Source organism: Schistocerca gregaria, chromosome 1, assembly GCF_023897955.1.
Source record: "Schistocerca gregaria isolate iqSchGreg1 chromosome 1, iqSchGreg1.2, whole genome shotgun sequence".
In the NCBI taxonomy this organism is placed as follows: domain Eukaryota; kingdom Metazoa; phylum Arthropoda; class Insecta; order Orthoptera; family Acrididae; genus Schistocerca; species Schistocerca gregaria.
The window spans coordinates 599,022,576-599,044,464 of NC_064920.1; the positions used below are offsets into that span (position 1 = coordinate 599,022,576).

General features: G+C 44.1%; 1 protein-coding gene across 1 annotated transcript in view; it reads left to right on the forward strand.

The window, feature by feature from the left end:
• Positions 1–16,778, forward strand: part of LOC126363426 (otoferlin-like) — a 609,055-nt gene extending 592,277 nt beyond the window's left edge. Inside the window, exons 4-5 of the mRNA XM_050007966.1 lie at positions 15,928–16,129; positions 16,645–16,778. Of these exons, the coding sequence (XP_049863923.1) occupies positions 15,928–16,129; positions 16,645–16,778 (336 nt within the window). The remainder of the gene's footprint in view (positions 1–15,927; positions 16,130–16,644) is intronic.
• The last annotated feature ends 5,111 nt before the right edge of the window (positions 16,779–21,889 follow it).

Sequence of the window (21,889 nt, forward strand, 5' to 3'; positions counted from 1 at the left end):
AAAATGTATCTATATGATCTGAAAATGCAAGCAGTTAGCTTTATTTTGACATTCGCCTTTTTAGGGAGCGCCTGCAGGAGCAACAGTGAGCGTAAAAAATAAATTTGCAAGCAACCATAAATGTCATACGACTTATTATAACTTGTTTCTACATTAAATGTTCCCGACTAGGTACAGCACCGCCGTCTGACATTTAAATGCTATACACATTTTATTCATCAGTTTTTTGTGAAGCTGTTCTTACATTTTCATTATAATCAGGATTGTTATTACTCATATGTTCATCTGTGCATTGCACCACCAAAAAAGCAAGACTAACTACATTATCAAAATCAGCTACAATTATTTCATGTGACAGAGGAATGACAGTGTGAACTTGAAGTATTTGTAGGGTATACATACAAGCCGTTGCCTTGCTCTTCGATGTAAGCTGTTTTACAATATTATTTAAAAAAACTGAATCATGTTTGCCGGTAAATGTCACCTAAAAACAGCTGAATATATCCAAAAGTCGGTCCTACAGAGATTTTCGGTTGTGACGGCGGCAAGCCGATATAAACTTGTCATCATGAGAGGGATTGATGAACATGAATCTTTACATAAACTTGAGGATAGCTTGTACTCTGGTCGCTGGCAGAAGGAGTTGGAGTCATTGCTGTAAATAATAAACTGTAAGGCTGGAAGATACACGCATGGCTTCGAAAATAAACGATACATTTATGATGTCTATGCAAACATTGTAATGATCTCTTGAGTACGTATTAGATATGTTGATACATCTTCCAAGCAAGTCAACTTAAATGCAGCAATGGCAATGGTTAGAATTCTGAGTGTGAATTTATGCTTAAGGACTGCTATTATTTCCGAACGCTATTTTTTATTTTGGTGCCTATTACGAAATTTTTCAATTAGAATCATAGTAATATACCTCGGCGAATGTTATTCAACCATCTGCACGCTATATGCTATGCGTATTAAGACATCTGCGGTCATGAAACTCACATCCCCTCGAATTATCGTTGAGCCAGCTTCCTGAACAATATTACTCTGTGTTCTCACAGTAAAGGACACTTTATTCGAACAAAAATTGTAACAAATCTGACTTTGCTAACCCGGGAGGTAACAGTAGAAGCGTCCTTTACAGATGCCATCGAAGTCCTTCATTTACAATGGATGACTTTTTTGATCTCTAACAGGACTTACATAATATTATGCAACCATTCTACTGCGTATAAAAAATTGTTACCATGAAATTGCGGATTATTCTACACTCGAGCGAGGTTTAACCAGCACCGAAAACTAGTATTAAACTAACGTGAGGCTTCGACAGCGCTCTGCTGTTGTTTGGCATAGATAGTTAAGTCATTCAGTTGTGCCTTAAACTTGAGTCTCGGTCCGGCACACAGTTTTAATCTGAGAGGAAGTTTCACATCAGCGCACACTCCACTGCAGAGTGAAAATCTCATTCCCTGCCTCAAACTTGTTTGTAGCATATTATAGTTATCAAATTAAAAGAAATATACTCAGAGGATGCCAATGGGTCCTTGTCCTTGGCTACTGCTCCTATTTATTAGTATTTAACAGAAACCGTTCTTAGTTTTGGCTTTCAAATATAGTTATCTCCTCATACTGTGTTCCAACGTACAACCTGCTGTTCACATGGTGTTCGACTTCCCTGCCCTTCTGCCTGGAAGATACACCAAAAGGTGCAAAGCATAGTTCACACTCCTAATCGAGTTGCGCGAAGCTGGCCCATCATAGGGGAGTTAGCCCAAGCTGCAAACTCAAGGGCGTTTGTGTTGTGGTTTGTATGAACACGTTTGGGTGTAGTTTACGAAAATGCACATATTGTCATCGTCTTTTACACTGTAACCTAGGGACATCTGATCTCCCATTCCCACATAACATGCTGACACGATATCGCTACCTTAATATCTTCAGTCATTGTAAACGTTCCTGCCTTAGCTAATTCAGAATATGCAGAGTATTCTAGGATCGACAATGGCAGCATCAAAGGTCACTTAATGAAGTTGACGATGCAACATCTAGGTGAACCACATCGACATTCCACCTGAGCGGGGAAACCTCCGTCCGTGACGCCCTGACTTCGTCAGTTAATACGTCCGTTAATGGTGTTACAGAATTTGGAATCAATCACATCACTTTGTGTCGACGTAATCGGATGATAATGAATACTGCAAATATAGTGAGCATAACTGCTTTTCATTACAGTAAAGGAGATAAATGCTACTGCATTCATAATAAACGTTACTGGTGCAACAGCAGAAACCAATAGTAACATGTATATGCGAGGGGCGCTCAATAAGTAATGCAACACATTTCTTTCTCTTCTAATTTCAGCTGAAATAACGCGGAATTTGTCGTGGGACATTGGGGAATATTCCTGCTTCAGCCACTATAGATTCATGAAGTTCCGATGGATGGCAGCGCTGTACGTAGCCTTCAAAATGCGGTCGGTGACAGCGGTGCGCTCCAAGCAGAAACATTTCATTCTTTTGGCGGAAAATCAGAGCATCGCAGATATGCGTAGGCGCTTGCAGAATATCTACGAGGACCTGGCAGTGAACAAAAGCACGGTGAGCAGTTGGGCGAGGCGTCAGTCAACTCGCAACGAGTCGCGCAAACCAGTCCGATCTCCCGCATGTCGGCCGGCCGCTCACACTCTCGGGAAATTGAAGAAATGACCTCAGTTTACTCGTCGCCACAAAAACGCAAATGAACTTCTCCTAGTCAACGCAAAGCCTCAAACACGTCTGCACACTCGAAAGGAGCTCACAAAACTTCACTAAACTGTTCTTCCTCATCCATTCTACAGTCGGTATCTCGCATCTTCGACTTCCCTCTCTGTGGCCCAATGAAGAATGCACTCCACGGGAAGCAGGCATAAGGCCCATCGCATTGAATGGCGACTATATGAAAAAATGGGTTCTTGTAGCCAAGTGTACAGAAATCCTGAATAAAATCGACTTACTTTCAGAAAAGAATGCGTTGCATTACTTACTGAATGCTCCTCATATGTGAGGGTTGAATGAAAAGTAATGCCTCCACCTTCGTTAATTGGGTTTGGATGGGAATATTTTAATAGATCAAACGCAGAAATAATCCTTTGAATGTGATCTTTAATGACCAATATTCACTTGTCCTACTATTCACCAGCCAACTGGATACATTTCTGCCAACGATGAACAAGTTTTCTGAAGCCGTCACGAAAGAAGTCAGCACTCTGTTTCCACAGTCTCGCAGTTCTCCCAACGTCTTCATCAGAAGCATAATGATGTCCCCGCAGATCGTCTTTCATTATCAGGAACAGACGGAAGTCAGTCGATGCTAAATCTGGACTGTATGGAGGATGCCGTATGGTGGTGACATTCAGTCTCTGAAATTCTGCTGTGGTGGCACGTGAAGTGTGTGGTTTGGCATTGTCATGCTGCAGGAAAACGTGTGACCCACACGTTCTTGTGAAATGCCGATTGTGCTTGCAATTTCTCCCTGAGTGACGCGACGATCGTCCTGAATAAATCTGTCAACATTTTGCTTGTGAAACGCGGTGGTTGCTGTCACTGAACGTTCAACTCTTTGTTTGTCACACAGGTCAGATGTTCCAGCCTCAACATCTTTAAACGTACTCGCCCGACAACGCACAGTACTCATATCAACACAATCACCATAAACTGATTTCATTCTTTGATGAATCTCCTTTGGGGTGAGACCTTCTGCTGTCAGTAATTCAATGACTGCACGTTGCTTAAATCACATTGACCGACCGTTTGCGCAGGGCTCCATAGTTTACACTGTAACAATTTAACTGTTCAATGGTAACGCTGCCCGCCAACTGAAGCTGTACGGAAGAGACTAAGGAAAAAGCCAGTACTTGCCGCATACCAATGCTGCCAACTGTTGAAGAGTTACGAAAGTGGAGGCATTACTTTTCAGTCAACCCTCGTATAAAGACAAAACAATACTGCAAAACATGTATATGCAGAACCATATCTGAGAACATTATGGGCCGTCCCGAACCTGGCAGTGAAGAAGAGTTGTTAGGAAGTGATGGAAGTCCAATGAAGATGAAGAAGTGGGACAGGTATTTCACTAGAAATTTTAGAATTCAGAATTCAGGGACAAGTTTGTGCTTTACAGACGATATTGTATGCTGCAAGGCTTACATCATCTATGATATTTGTGTTCCATGACTGAGAAGTGGGAGAAAGACAAGTGCACAAAATTTCATGTATTTGATGTAGTTTTCCAGGTTGGCAAGAAATTTTCTAGGCTATGAAATTCAAGTAAGGGATATTCGTGCTTGGAATTTGGAAAATGTCCGTGAAATAGTACTTACTGAAGTCAATAGATCCATCCATGGATTACAAGGTTTAACACATTGACTGCCACATGCCCAGTGATGGATTTTCACCTCTAGGCCACTGCGTTAGGTGTAAGGCTCTGCTGTGACCGCCACAATGAAGTAAAGCCCTTAATGAACAACGTGGCATGTGTGAAAATATATAATACCAATCAAAGTGGTATACAGAAAGAAGTTTACTTACCACGAACTCTACATGTCAAGGGAGAAAAGTCGGTAAGAAGTGCGGTCCGAAGACAGCATGCAACAACAACTCATTCTCACGCCATCCAATGTGCTATGTCAGTGTTTGAAGTGTGATTAGTGGAACACCATCTGAAATCACAAAATATATTACAAGTAATCAGAAAGTCTGACATAATTACGAAACAAATCCTGATGAACTTCTTTCAAGGCGTCTGCTTGGATCGTTAGGAGTGGCCGGTGTACTGTGTGTTCAGACACAATTGTACTCTACCTAGTATTAAAGTCTAATGTTGGTTCAGCCTGTTTTACCAGCCTGTCTAGCCTACAGTGTCCGAAATCTGTAATGAGGGGTAGTCACCCAGCCCCATGATGCCGTGGTGCGGTTCCATCTTGGTTTCAATACGTGACGTGACTCAAACTCCCCTCTCCAAGATCTTCCGATCGGCACTCTTCTATTCTGTCGATTTTAAAGTACAGGGTGAATATAATTAAACTTAATTTTTAAACCGCTCTAGAAACAACACAACTGGTCAGAATGACGTCAAATTGCAACGGAATATTGTCGGAGAAGGGGGAAAACGTATGACGGAAGAAAACTAAATAATTACAAGCTGTAGCAATAGATGGCGCTGTAAGCATCATAATTTAATAGTGGTCGAGTACAAATGACAAATGAAACATACAACAATGCCTTAAGGTCTACGTTTGACGTTAAAAAACTGTACTACTCAGTGTGCATGGGTGTATAAGTGTGATACTGTTAGTTACGTAAGCCCGTTCACCACGGCGAGGTCATATCACATCGGATGGAAAAAATCGGTTTTTAATTGTCCTGAGGCCAAAAACCGCATAAAAAGCATCAATAAAAATCAAACCGGATTATTAATTTACGTGTGACTGGCGCAAAACGTGTTCTATATGCTGTCCACCGTTTTCTGCAACAAGTTGAAATGGAGAAAAAGCACGTTCCACAACTGATTGAAGTGTTTCCGGGGTCACGTTCACAATGTGCTGCGCAATGCGTGCCTTCAATGCTGCTACGTTTGGAATCGGAACACTGAACACAACATCTTTCAGAACCCCACAGCCAGAAGTCACACGGATTAAGATCACATGATCGGGACGGCCAGGCTGTAGGGAAATGGCGGCTGAAGCGTTTCCAAAATGGCGCTTCAGCAGCTGCTTAACTGGATTTGCAATGTGCGGAAGTACGCCATCTTGCATAAAAATGATGCCACCCACGCTGTTGGAAAGCTGGAATGACGTAGTTGCGCAAAAGACACTCATAGCCCTTACCAGTGACGGTACAGTTAACAAGGACCGGAAGCACTTCCACCTTCGAAAAAATGAGGCCCTGTGATAAATGATGCCGTTACCCCTCACCACACAGTGACCTTTTCAGGATGAAGTGGTACTAATTGATTTGCGTGTGGATTTTCCGTTGCCCATATTCGACAATTCTGTGTACTGACGTATGCTGTCAGATGGAAGTGGGCTTCGTCTGTCCACGAAATCTTCCACGGCCAATTATTGTCCACTTCCATGCGAGAAAGAAATTCTAAAGCAAAGGTCTCTCTCGCTGGCAGGTCATCAGGAAGCAACTCGTGCACATGCGTAATTTTGAATGGATAGCAAAGAAGGATGTTTCGTAGGATTTTACACACCGTGCTCAGGGGTATGTCCAACGTTCGGCCAATTCTCCGATCACTACACGTTTGCACACCACCACTCGTCTTCTCTTGCATTGCTGTGGCCACTGCTTCCACTAACGTCGAATCTACCACACCAAAAGAATGCGTGTTTTCGAATTTCCGAACCATTTTCTCCAGACCCACGGAAATCATCGGACCAACGCCTGTTTTCAAACCCTGTGTCAGGAACTTCTGCAGAGCGACGTGTGCACAGTATTATCCTGTAATACAGCTTTACAAGCAGAGCGCGATCGTGCATCGAGACAGTCATGGCAGACGTTGCAGACGCGGAAGGAGGAAAAGCCGTGTACCCTGCGTGTTTATACCAGCTTCAATGGCTCGCGAGCATGACAGGGGTTTTCATTTACGAATTCTGACACACACAGCGCCATCTACTGATCAATTTTCACACTATTTTTTATTTCTTATGCCCTTTTCCGATAATATTCCGTTGTAATTTGACGTCATTCTGACCAGTAGTGTTATTTCTACAAAGTTTTGAAAGTTTAATTATAATCATCCTGTATTTGTCGTTTACAAATGTGTTTTAACGAAAAAGGATTAAAATTTATTGAAGATTATAAGCCGACGGTTTTGCTTTGTGATATAATGAGAACTAACAATAAAATCGGATTAAAAATTCGGATCAGTTGCTACAAAAGCAAAGCATGACTTCATCAGAGATTGAAACAAAAGGCATAACTTATAAAAGTCCCATTTTTATTTGGTTTTGTTTTATTGATCCATGCAGCCAAGAGTTTGATTAAAAAGAAATGAAGAGAATCAATGATTTTACATTATTTTACGGTTTCCATATCGGTTCACTACTTATAGCTAAGGAATCTTGACCTATCAACTGCAGACAAAACATAATATAAAAATGAGAACTCGACAGACTCAGAAGCATACACCTCAGAGATTAGAGTGATTATGAACCATACAGAGCACCAAATTCCGTATACAAAGCTACTATGCGTTCGACCATATACTGAATACACCTCCTCTGCCGCTGTGTGGACCTCTTCTTCCCTCTGTCTGTCCACATCATCCTCCCACCTCAATCTATTTACTCCTCCCCATTCGCTCTATCTCTTTATCTACTGCTCCCCCTCTTGGTCTGCACCCTCAAACTGACATCACTTTCCTCCCCTCTCTTTCTGACCACATCCTCTTCCACCTCTCTCTTTCCATCTCTACCTCTCCCTCTTCCTTTTCCACCTGCACACCACCTCTCTACAGCTTCCACCTGCCTCATGCACCTCTCACTCTTCCCCTCTGGTCCACCCCATCAGCTGAATAGTACCCACATTGGAATGCCACACACAGGGTGTGGGAGATTTTCTCCTCTCAGGGACTGGGTGTTGTGCTGCCCTCATCATCATTTCATACCCATTGTCGAAGCGCAAGTCGCCCAATGTGGCATCACACGCAATTAGACTTACATTTGGCGGCCGAACTTCCCACCTGGGACCTCCCGGCCACTGACGTCATACAATCATTCCCATTTTTCTCCCCTCTCTCTGTCCACTTCCTCCTTCCCCCTCTCTCTGTACATCCCCTCCTCTATTCATCTCAACATTTCTTCAGGCCCACTCTTAGGCATGTATAGCTCCAGCATTGCTTTTCAATAAAGCAGGCTGATACGACTTCCACAACAAGCCTGTTATGTGAGGCAGGCTAAATATCAGGGTCTTCAAAATCATTTATCTGCTTCTCATGTACAGGCTGCCATGCAAAGCACGTTGATAAAGCAGAATGACATTACTCCGACACAATGCATCTGTCATGCAGGTCAGCCTACATTCAGAACCTGGAAACCTATTTCTTGCCTCTGACATGTAGGCTGCCCTGCAAAGGAATTAGATTTGGCAGGGCGATATTGTTCCCACATAACATGTCTGTTGTGCAGGGCAGTCTATACAACAGGGGCTGTAAAGCACGTTTTTTTACCCATTACTCTGCTCCTGTTGGATACTGATACTGATACTCGTGAGGCCTGTTGTTTCTGTTCCAAATTTGGCTGAAATCCATCCATGGGTTTTGGAGAAGATGCCAGATGTAGACCCATACATATGCTCTACTTTACCTGTATAACAGATACGGGGGGGGGGGGGGGGGAGGGAGATTGCTTGATATGTTCCAGCTTGGGAATAGGAAATGTACATACTGTTACAGAAGTCTCTTGATATCAAGAGCTATCAGTCTACACATGAAAAAAAATGTGGTCAATAAAGATTAATACGAGGCTAGAACTTGAACTGATTATACCAAAGCAGTTTTTCATGAAATTGTAATAATAAATATCAATGTTTTCCAACTTATATCAAAATGGAATCCCAAATGGGACTGTGCAACTATCTGCTTGAATCCAACAGCTAATGGCATGCACTGAATCTAATGCTGCCACTACTAAAGAGTCTGTGTCTCTGATGTACAACAAATGAGTGGTTGAGTGTTTAATTTCTCGTAGAAGGGTGATTAACTTACTATTGGGCCGCTGACTCTTTCTGAGAGGCAGGTTCAGCAGCTTCAACTAGTTAAGCATTCACTGTAGTCGATCGCATTACTCCAAAGTATATAAACGTGCATCGAAATTGTATGGTATGAAGTCCGTGAAGTGCACATTTAGAAGCACTGTGATATAAGGAGCATCCATAATCAATTACTGGGCAGATGAGGCACTTGTACATTTGAAATTTGTGTGTGTCTTCGTTTAGAGAGCATCAGTTACCCTCTATGTCAGTGATGTGCTAATCCTCATACCATACTGATTTGTATAATTTACTTATAATATCCAAGAAAGATTATTAACGATATCTGATTTGAAATGAGTGAACACACAACGCACCTAACATCATGCTTATATTGATACATACTGCAATGAGAATGTTGCCAGTCACAGCAGTCCTATGTTCAGCAACATCAACTGATGCAGCCTCATCATAGTTGATGGCTGAAAATATTTAACTGCTGTACAGATAAAAGTATGGTACATAATATTATCTGAATCCGCTCTTTTCTCGTGACACAGTCCTCAGATCATCAACCTCACCTCACTTTTTCTAATATTTATCTAATTTCAGTTCAACAAGATGGCTGCCGCCTATGTTCCATGTATTTAAGTAAAAGTATAAATGTAAGCTATAAATGGTTATTCAGCACAAAACTTTGAATCAAGCGAATATATTGTTCTTCATCAACTGAAAACACACGATTACAGTTTCATAGTGAGAATTATGACTAGGTTTGAGTTTACAGAGCAATCTTCAAAATCAGAAGCACAACCTGCTCCTCTGAGCAAAGTATATTTTCTCTGTAACATATAACTTATTCTGGATAAAGTTAATACAAAACAAATCAAAGTTACATGAAATATGATGCAGTAACCTGTTACTCGATACCTGAAGATTTGTAGTCTCTCATAATCTCGGTTCCGAAAGTTTCGTAACTTGTACAGAAAATTGGAATAGAGATCAACATAAACATCATTTTCGCCCTTTTTATTGCTCATGAAAACCACACATTGCGTGTTGTACCACCATACAGCCAGACCTTCAGAGATGGTGGGGGCCAGATTGCTGTACACACTCGTACCTCTAATACACTCCTGGAAATTGAAATAAGAACACCGTAAATTCATTGTCCTGGGAAGGGGAAACTTTATTGACACATTCCTGGGGTCAGATACATCACATGATCACACTGACAAACCACAGGCACATAGACACAGGCAACAGAGCATGCACAATGTCGGCACTAGTACAGTGTATATCCACCTTTCGCAGCAATGCAGGCTGCTATTCTCCCATGGAGACGATCGTAGAGATGCTGGATGTAGTCCTGTGGAACGGCTTGCCATGCCACTTCCACCTGGCTCCTCAATTGGACCAGCGTTCGTGCTGGACGTGCAGACCGCGTGAGACGACGCTACATCCAGTCCCAAACATGCTCAATGGGGGACAGATCCGGAGATCTTGCTGGCCAGGGTAGTTGACTTACACCTTGTAGAGCACGTTGGGTGGCATTGGATACGTGCGGACGTGCATTGTCCTGTTGGAACAGCAAGCTCCCTTGCCGGTCTAGGAATGGTAGAACGATGGGTTCGATGACGGTTTGGATGTACCGTGCACTATTCAGTGTACCCTCGACGATCACCAGAGGTGTACGGCCAGTGTAGGAGATCGCTACCCACACCATGATGCCGAGTGTTGGCCCTGTGTGCCTCGGTCGTATGCAGTCCTGATTGTGGCGCTCACCTGCACGGCGCCAAACACGCATACGACCATCATTGGCACCAAGGCAGAAGCGACTCTCATCGCTGAAGGCGACACGTCTCCATTCGTCCCTCCATTCACGCCTGTCGCGACACCACTGGAGGCGGGCTGCACGATGTTGGGGCGTGAGCGGAAGACGGCCTAACGGTGTGCGGGACCGTAGCCCAGCTTCATGGAGACGGTTGCGAATGGTCCTCGCCGATACCACAGGAGCAACAGTGTCCCTAATTTGCTGGGAAGTGGCGGTGCGGTCCCCTAGGGCACTGCGTAGGATCCTACGGTCTTGGCGTGCATCCGTGCGTCGCTGCGGTCCGGTCCCAGGTCGACGGGCACGTGCACCTTCCGCCGACCACTGGCGACAACATCGATCACCGATGTACTGTGGAGACCTCACGCCCCACGTGTTGAGCAATTCGGCGGTACGTCCACCCGGCCTCCCGCATGCCCACTATACGCCCTCGCTCAAAGTCCGTCAACTGCACTTACGGTTCACGTCCACGCTGTCGCGGCATGCTACCAGTGTTAAAGACTGCGATGGAGCTCCGTATGCCACGGCAAACTGGCTGACACTGACGGTGGCGGTGCACAAATGCTGCGCAGCTAGCGCCATTCGACGGCCAACACCGCGGTGTGTCCGCTGTGCCGTGCGTGTGATCATTGCTTGTACAGCCCTCTCGCAGTGTCTGGAGCAAGTATGGTGGGTCTGACACAGCGGTGTCAATGTGTTCTTTTTTCCATTTCCAGGAGTGTCCCCAGCAGCACGTCCTGTTGCATTGACGCATGCATGTATTCGTGGCATACTATCCAGAAGTTCATCAAAGCACTATTGGTCCAGATTGGCCCGCTCCTCAAGGGCGATTCGGCAGAGTGGTTGGCGGGTCACGTCGTCCATAAACAGCCCTTTTCAATCTATCTCGGGCATGTTCGATAGGGTTGATGACTGGAGTACATGCTGGCCACTCTAGTCGAGCAATGTCGTTATCCTGAAGGAAGTAATTCACAAGATGTGCACGAATTGTCGTCCATGAAGACGAATGTCTCGGCAATACGCTGCCGTTATGGTTGAACTATCGGTCGGAGGGAGGCATCCACGTATTGTACGGCCGTTACGGCGACATCCATGACCTCCAGCACCGTACATCTGCCCCACAAAATGCCATCCCAAATAGCGGGGAACCTCTACATTGCTGCACTCACTGGACAGTGTGTCTAAGGAGTTCAGCCTGACGGCGTTTCCTCCAAACACGTCCCTGACGATTGTCTGGTTGAAGGCATATGCAACAAACATCAGTGAAGACAACGTGATGCCAATCCTGAACGATCCATTCGGCATGTTGTTGAGCCCATCTGCAACGCGCTGCATGGTATTATGGTTGCAAAGATGGATCTCGCCATGGACGTCGGGAGTGAAGTTGCGCATCATGCAGCCTATTGCGAACATTTTCAGTGGTAACACGCCGTCCTGTGTCTCCACGAAAAGCATTACTCAACATGGTGGCGTTGCTGTCAAGGTTCCCCCGAAACATAATCCGTAGGTAGCGGTCATCCATTGCAGTAGTTGCTGTTGGGCGGCCTGATCGAGGCATGTTATCGGCAGTCCCTGTCTCCCTGTATCTCCTCCATGACTGAACACCATCGTTTTGGTTCACTCCGAGACTCCTGGACACTTACCTTGTTGAGAGCCCTTCGTGGCACAAATTTACAATGCGGACGCGATCGAACCGCGGAGTTGACCGTCTAGGCATAGTTGAACTACAGACAACGCGAGCCGTGTACCTCCATCCTGGAGGGATGGCTGGAACTGATCGGCTGTCGTACCTCCTCCGTCTAATAGGCACTGCTCATGCATGGGGCAGTTTCTGTGATACAATATCCACAGTCAACATCTATCTTCAGGAGTTCTGGGAACTTGGCGTTGGAAAACATTTTTTGTAGTGGGCATTTCACATTGGTGAGAATTGGGACATGAAGTGATACAAAATAGTGGCCTGTTTACTTACACAACAGGACAGACTTCACCACAATAAATTAACTTGGATTGTCTTACTCGCAATCTGATGCATCGCAGAGTCATTCAGCCTCATGGGTCTCTCTCAGGCAAGTAACTTCATCAAAGCGACGTGTCCTTATAAATATTGTTCCAGCGTAAAGCACGCCTCACCATTCCAATCAACATTACTCGACTCTACTACGAGAAGACCGATAATGGAATGACTGACTTCATTTTCGAACCAAAAAAGCATAGCATACTTTACCGCCGAGCCCTGTGATTGGCTGAGAGCCAACAGAACACCACAGACAAACATTCCGATGCAGTGGTCATACAAAGAATCGATAGGAAATAAATCTGACTAGTTTAGCATCTGAGAAATAGATGTAAAATATACATTATAGATCTTGAAAAAAACCGGAGGCGTTTGTAACTTAGGCGGTCATGGAGAAAATATTTATTCACTTCACACATAGTCGCAGAAGATAAACTTACTTGAGAAGAATGTTTCCTGTCGCAACTTTTTTCTCAATAACAGCACAGCTGACTAAGTCACTGACTTGTTTCCTGTTTTCTACTACTCGCTGGCCTTCCATATTGATCATATCTTCACGTTAGCTACCCACAGCATAAAGCGCACTGATAGCTGCTACAGTAACAGTACCTTGGTCAATGTCCATACTGTTCGGGTCAGTTGGATCACCGCCTCCTCTGTATAACCCGCTATTCGTGACATATCACGGAAAGCAGTTGTGAAATAGTTATCAAAAAGCCTATAAAGCGGAAATAATACTTGAGCAAACACTGTGACTGAATACACTAACGACGAAGCGGTCGATAGAGAGCTGGCCTCAAACTGCGAAGCCTCCTCTTTCGACCAAAGTCGGAAATGCAATGCGCAGAAATTTACTATTAATCATTAAAGCGAGCAGTTTCAGTTTCATAAATATTATGAGTAGGGACCGAATAGTCAAAATCTTAAAAACTTCCTATAATGGGGGGGGGGGGGGGGGGGAGAGGCTCATAAGTTCATTCCGATCACAATAATGTCACCCATGATGCAAATACAAAAACTAGTGTGGTCGTTCGACGTAAGCGATCTCTAGACTATGTGGAGACAAATTGCGTAACATGACTACTAGCGTACCGGGCAGCATGCGGACAGAAGCGCGCGCACTTTGGCAACGGCTGCTACCTCGTTCACATGTAGTTATGCTTACAATTTTTTAAATGAAATTTGATGTGGTACTTTGAATTATTAACGTTAAAACTAGTATGATTGAAAGGGACACAAAATACTGTATGTTACAGCAACAGCTGATCATGTATGTTAAACTGTCTCTCACTAAATACTAAACTTAAACTAAAGATAAATCAATATTATTAATAATAATGACTTACTCGAAGTTATAGAGCTGTGTATAATTCATGTGCTCGAGAGGGAAAACATCAAAATAAACTGCACACGATGAGAAGAAAATAGTATTTATACCCCTCAGTCTGCCCAAAAAGATTCAGCTTTCACAATCCGATCTCTTCTGCTCGAATGAAAATAGTAATTAGAGTAATCCTTAACCTACGCATATGACTGCAAAGTTTTTATGTTCAAAAGAATTCTCCGATTTTACAAGAGTATTTTACAAAGACGCACATAATACATATTGCGGCACTTTTTACAATTACGTTTAAGACCAAAGGTTCATTTACTTTGCATCGGATGCATGACATGCATCGAGACGATAGTCAAACTCGTCACACACTTTTGCAAACATGTCTGCAGTTGCTGAGCTTGCTATTGTCGCTATACTGCGTACAATTTTCTCTAAGCAAAGCCCAAATCACCACCATAAAAACGGATGTCTGTTCCTAAGGTAGAATACTCAAAATTTCTGGGTGTGTGCACTGATGAGAAATTGAACTGGAAGAAAACATCGATGATCTGCTGAAACAGTTAGGTTCAGCTAATTATGCTGTTAGGGCTATTGCAAATTTTGGTGATAAACATATCTGTAAATTAGCCTACTTTGCCTATTTTCATTCACTGCTTTCATATTTTGGGGCAATTTGTCATTATGACAAATTATGACAAATACATTCAATTATGAAATTGCACAAAAGCGTGTCATCAGAATAATAGCTGAAGCCCACCGAAGATCACCTTGCAGACATTTATTTAAGGAACTCTGGATATTCACAGTACCTTCCTAATACTTATATTCACTTATGAAATTTGTCATTGATAACCCATCCGAATTCAAAAATAACAGCGAAGTGCATAACTACAACACTAGAGGAAAAGATGATATTCACTATTCTGGATTAAATCTCACTTTGGCACAGAAAGTGGTGAATTATGCTGCCACAAAAATCTTTGGTCATTTGCCAAATAGTATTAAAAGCCTGACAGATAGCCAACCAACATTTAAAAGCAAATTAAAAGAATTTCTGAATGACAACTCTTTGTACTCAATAGACGAATTCTTAGATATGAAGTACTAACTGTAAAAAAAAAATTATAATAATTAATTATTTTGTGTAAAGAAAACTCATGTACTTATGTTAAAGTGACACGTTCCACATCAATACGAAATGTCGTATTCATGATGTATGGAACAAGGATTAATATGTGTATGTATGTATGTATCACGTTCTGTGAGATCAAGGTCACCTCTGAGGCCATTGGTGCAAAATGAGAGCCGGACAGTGTAGCCGAGCGGTTCTAGGCGCTACAGTCTCGAACCGAGAGACCGCTACGGTCGCAGGTTCGAATCCTGCCGCGGGCATGGATGTGTGTGATGTCCTTAGGCTAGTTAGGTTTAAGTAGTTCTAAATTCTAGGGGGCTAATGACCTCAGAAGTTAAGTCCCATAGCGCTCAGAGCCATTTTTTTGCAAAATGAGATCCGTACACCCCTTACGGTGGACGCATCGTTGAGACAGCTCATTGTTAAAATCACATAGTATAGTTGTTACTGAAGTGCACCTGTTGAGTCGGAGAAGGCAAATAACTTTTGGTGTTGTGTTGACGTCGTCTCCACACGAAGCGCGATGTGTACTGAACGACGGTTCGAGCGAGCTTGTTCCACCAGAGAGATCTCTACTGTCCACCACATGAAGCGGCAACTTACAGCTGCCACCAAGGTAAACGTTCAGTTTTGATGCACAAATTAAAATTTACCTCAATATCCTCACTTGATTTATGCAAAAAATACAGTCTTGTGAACTCGGATGAGTCCTCTTGAAACACCCTGTATATCCAGCTCTTCCAGCTAAACTGGCAGCATGAGGTTTGGTACACACTTTATTCTGTCCGTATACTTTACAAAATTTGTATTTTCCGCCTTTGTGCGGCAGCTTGAATTTAGGATGGAGATCATTGTTGCAACATTTTGCCCTTGTGTCCACAGACCCGCATCTCGTTCGAGATCGCGTACACGCCACCAGGCGGCGCGGAAGTGGCAGGAGACGCCGTCTTCGACGCGCTAGACGACGACCAGCAGATGCTAATCGACATCGAGCAGAACATCGCCAACCTGGAGCGCAACCTCCAGCTGGTCGGCCGGCGCGGCTCCTGGCAGTCAGACGACGGCGGCGGGGGCGGCGGAGGCGGTGGGGCCGGCTGCGGAGGCAGCAGGGGCGCGCGCGCCCTGCGCGTGCTGCGCCGCGGCACCTCGCTCACCAGCCCCACGGCCGCAGCGCCCGACAAGTCCCCGGCGCCGGAACGCAAGAGGTGAGCCACCGTACCTGCTGCAGTTCTCAGTGTGACACATGACTCACTGCAGGCGAACGCTTCCACTCATTAGTCAGAGACTTTCCAGATGAGTTTATTAACATTATGTAGCGGCGCTGGCCAGCACAAGTCACTGCTGGCATAACTGCGCTGGTCGCAGCAATTAGCTGGCGCAGCATTTCGCCGTCACGGTTGGCCTAAGTACGTTGGCACAACCACCCGTTTAGCAGCCATTAGCGTTAAAGAAATCTAGTCCAATTCTGCCATCGTTCCAACAGAGGAAATACACGACCGCTGGGAATCTGGGTGTTAACACATCTGGCCCTGTTGTTTACAAATACTATCCACGCAGTCGGTAAAAGGCATCTAACTCAGTCACAGCCCTGGTGAACAGGCTACCGCCATGTGATCCAGAGAAGCAACTTCGCTCTACCGCCATCTGCCGGTGTACTCACTGATGTCAATCATTCTACAGGAACTCCACTGTGCAGTCCAGCATCAGATTCGATGGATCCGGAGTCAAACTAGGAAGCCTCTATTCACAGACCCATTTACTGTCTACCAGCGAAAGCCATCACCATCTAGACTTCGAGAACTGGGGTTCACTCCTTGGATGATACAACCCAGCTTGTAAGCCATCCACCTGGTCAGATAGCAGCATCACTCAGTCCCCACAGACGGTGAAGCACGGCTGCGTAACTAACACAACTAACACTCACTCGGCACCAGCAATGCCAGGTGCCTTCCTAACAAGCACACATCTCTCCAAGCCCCACTGCCTCTTTATGTAAGCTGTGGCTGGAATCCTGATAGGACAATGCTGTCTTGGACGATGGATTCGACAAGCACACACCACTTGGTGGACGCTGGCATGGGAACTCTGATATATGCTCTACCAAAGAAATAAATCAATTAGTTTCAACCTGACTGTGACTGAATCTGCTCCTGCTCCCATTAGAGAAACCGCACACATGTCGTGAGGTGGACATCCAGACACTCTCACAGCTCTACTCCTCATCCTGTAACAACATCAATGCTGTCCAGCACTCTTGACGTTGGTACAGCTATTATGACCTGTAGACAACTATTTCGAATTGTGGTGGAGGAATAAACTTTATTACCAGCATAGTGCCAACAACAGGCAGCTCCTATGGAGATTGGTCACGGCATTGTGTGCCAATGACGAGGATTTACTTCAAATTTTTTTTTCCCTTAAGACACTTATGATTCTAAATCCATGAGATGGGGATGTTGAATCAAATTTCCACATGCATTAGAATACTTCACAGGCATACTACCATCGTGAACTTTCTGCACGCTTACCAAACAGGGAGTATCCTGCTGGCTCTGTATTTGCTGGTTGGGGTTACACTCGGAAAAGTTATAACCGCTTGTTCATTTCATTTACCTCTCTACCGACTGCTGGCTTCAACTGCTGCAACTGCTTCAGCTGCTGCACCATATGTAGCTCATTCATTCTGCTTTTAGTCCTTCGTTTCCTTCATTTTTATTTTTTCATTCCCTGAATGGGATTAGACATGGCGGTATGAGATATGAAACTTAACCAGATTTTTCAATTTATAATTTGGACAGTACAGTGCAGGACTTCAATGGGAGCAAAGTTTATTTTATTAACAGGCTGGGGAGGGGAGCTCTTCCAAAACATTAATTTTATTTTATTAACAGTATGAGTCATACAAAATAAACAAGGAATTTGCAGCCAGTTTTGTTAGATTCACACATAGTACAATAACATAAGAATTCAGGAAAATGAGCTCTCACTGCACAATAATAATAAAAACCTTAAGGTGATGGAAATGAATATTAAATCTGATAATCTTATCCAAACAATCATATATCATCCAACGCAAAACACTTCACCAGACTGAGATTAACTTTACAAAAGAGGCACTCAGAATAACTTACACGGTAGTCAACAAAGTTCAGAAGGGCACCCCAGTACAACCAACACCTTAGGGCAGGCAACATTGACAACATAAACATTTTACAGTGACACAATAATCAAACTTACATCAACTACAAAGACACATAGAAAAACAACTACAGTCACCAAAAGCTTATCACTAAAATACAATTCCTCAGATAATTCATTGCTTTACAATATTCAATAATCAGAGTATGTGTCAACAAAATGTTATATGCACACTTGAGGAAATTAAAGGCCCAGTAGCAACCCTGCCACTTCATTGATTCAAAATCTTGCCAATACATAAATATCATCACAGACTCAAAGACCAGCACAACAAAATGTTGCAAATCACTCTTATGCACAGCCTTCCAATAATAGTAATGGAAACCTTTATACCACAAACACTTCCTTGTTCCTAGGTGCCAAATCCTCTAGGCATATGGAGGCAAACACCATCTGCTGCTCCAGCCAAGTGATATATCACATTATCAACAGGCCACTCACAGTGTTGACAATCCATATCTCCCTGTCTTGATGCTTGCATGCTATATGCTCAGGCTCCAGGTGGCACTGTCAAAATTCTTCCAGCATGTCTTCACTTTCACCATTAGATTCCAGCTCTGTTCCCCTGCAGCTGCCTCACGCTGACCTGTGATCACCTCCATCACACATAACCATACAAGTACTGGCACATCCTGGGATGGCCCTGCCAATACCAAGCAGACTCGGCCATCTTGCAAATGCCTAACCCTGGTGATGCACTGCAGACTAGTCCACTGCTTCCTGCAGCAATCTCTTGCTCATTATCAGAAGATTTAGCAATTCCATTCTAGTCGTGCAAATCTTCTACACCGAACAGTGTTCACTGCACCAGCTCCATGAGCCAGCCACACTGATGCAAAGCAAGCTTGGCTGGCATGTACTGTGAGGCCTGCCGGATTGGATCAAGGCTTTTCAAGCGCTCCCCATAGTGGTCAGGCCCACGCTCCCAGTACCAGTTTTCACCCCAGTTCCATACTTCAGACTGCCCTCAGCTGTCCCTCATCGCCATAGCAAAGCTCAATATGGCGCTGCGTCAGCCAGCTTTCTGATACTTGCACACTCTAGCATTACTGAAACACCTTATCCACGCTAGCGTAAGTCACTGACCAAAGGGAATTCAAGCATGCTGTGAACTAAATATTTCACAACATTAACTCCACCCCCACACGCAAAGGTGATCAACACCCTCGTTTCATAAGATGGAATGGCGCAGACTGGACATCCATTGCAATAAAAATACAGTTTCACAAACATGATTAGAATACAGAGCAGTGTCCACCACTAAGGCACCAAATAAAAAAAGCATACACAGATAAGTCAACTTGGGTGAATGCTTCGGCCTGGCACTGACTTAGCACCCGATATAAGAACATAAAAATTCATAAAATAAGCTCATGCCCCACAATAATAATTAAAACTGTAAGGGGCATAAATGATAATACATTCTGATAATCGTAATCAAATATTCATATGTCATCCAACATATACACTGCGTCACACTGAGATCAACTTTACAAAGAAGGTACTAAAGTATAATCTACAACAAAACACATTATTTAACAAGGTAGCACTAGCGGTCCCACTATGCCAGCACCTTAAGTAACTACAAACAGATAACACAGACTACATACACAATTTAAAGTGAACAATCTAAAGCGAAACGATAAAGAAACATACATCAGTGATCGTGGCATGTAGGAAGGCAACCTGAATCACTAAAAGTTTACCACTAAAACACAGTTCGTCAGATAATTCATTGCTTTACCATAGTTAGTTACAATATAAAACATTCATGTATGGCACTGCTCCTCAAATTATAGGTCCGATAGTGGACCCTCCATTTCATCGATCCAAAATCTTGCCAATACACTAATGCCACTACAGGCCCAATGCCCAGCACAACACAATGGCACAAATCACTCTTATGCACAGCCTTCCAAATATCATAACGTAAATATTTCTTCTGCAAACACTTCCTCGCTCCCAGCTGTCATATCTTCTGGATGTACAGACGCAAACGCTGTCAGCTGCTCCAGCCAAACAACGCCTCACATTATTAACAGACCATGTCCAGTGTTGACTATCCACAACCTCACTTCCTTCTAAAGGTTCACAGGTGACCAGTCAGCCAAGCCTACCCCCCTGACGAGCTCGTCTGCCGTGAAACGTTTGCCTTTCTGGTGTATGATTTTATAGCGGTCGGGTGCAGGGCCTGGGTATGTCAGCTCCACCAGCAAACCACTACCTTCCACCACACACTTCATTCTTTTCTCTGCTGTAGTGCAATCTGCCTTGCAACTGGGCACAGGTAGGGTCCAGCACACAGTCGTAGTGTGCCCGCACACAGCCAGGCAGGTCGGCGGTCTGTTCAGCAGCGGGGGGTGGGGGGACCGAGGGGATTGTCAATGGGCAGCTTACGTTGAGTGCGAAGAGTGTGTTCACTTTCACTGTCGGGTTTCAGCTCTGGTCCACTGTGGCTGCTTCACGCTGACCAGTTGTCGTCCATCTTCCGTCACACATACCTGTACAGCCACCAGAATATCCTGGGCTAGCCAAGCGAGTACCAAACAAGCTCGGTCGTCACACTAAAGTTTACCATCAGCGAAGCACTGCAGACTCGTCCGTCGCTTTCCGTGGAAAGTTTGCGCTGGCTCGCAGAAGATGTGGCCGATTCCGTAACAGTCGTGTAACTCCTCTACACTGAACTTTGTTCACTGTGACAACTCCATGAAACAGCCTTGTCTATGCACAGGAACCTCAACCAAGCTGCACTGCAAATCCCCAGATACACTGAGACTTGTCAGCTGCTGTCAACAGCAGTCAGGCATAGCCCTCCAGTCCAACTTACCACTCCATTTTCGTACTTTGGACTGCTCTTAGGTACCCTTTACCGCCATGGCACAGCTCTCTAAGAGTGGAGTGGCGCGCCTTACCTGCATTGGTACAAACTAATGGCTGAGGTCCCATTTCAAGTATGCTGCAAAATAGCCATTTCACGGCACGTGTATGACGAAGTTATTTCTCTTTTGCCCATTGGGGATCCAAAAAAAATCATTTTCTATTATGTACACACAGCTTTAATCCAGTTTTATGCTGGGCTGCAATACGTCTCTTGTATAAAATGCACTGCATATCACTAAGTTTACCAAGGAAAAGACGGCTGTGGAATCTAATTTGTATTGAAACTGGCGGGTATCGCATAGACTCTATTGAAAAGCAACAAAAAAAATTTACATAGCGCTATATGGTGTGAAGACTTGCTTGATAAAGATCGTCACACACTAAGCAAGTGAATATGTGATGTATTACATTACTATCAGCTGCTCCATACCTTCCACTGTTGAAGAACAGTGTGTATCTGGTGCTGCTCTTCTTGGTACCAGAGGTGATAGCTGAGAATGAGAAACTAGAGGTGACCATATATTAATGTCCCTTCCAGAGTATAAGCACCGAAGACTCACACAACCAAAAACGTTTTGCAAAGGAGTTTAGATGGGCTTCACTGTAAAGTGGCAGCACTCTTCAGTAATTTTTGAGGTGCCTATAATTAATTAGACTTGCAACGTTTGTTGATTACTATTTTTACTGAGCATACCCAAAACGAAATAGGCTACCAGGAGCCGTCGTCGGTATTTGGGCATCTACATCTCACAGTACACTCCGCAAC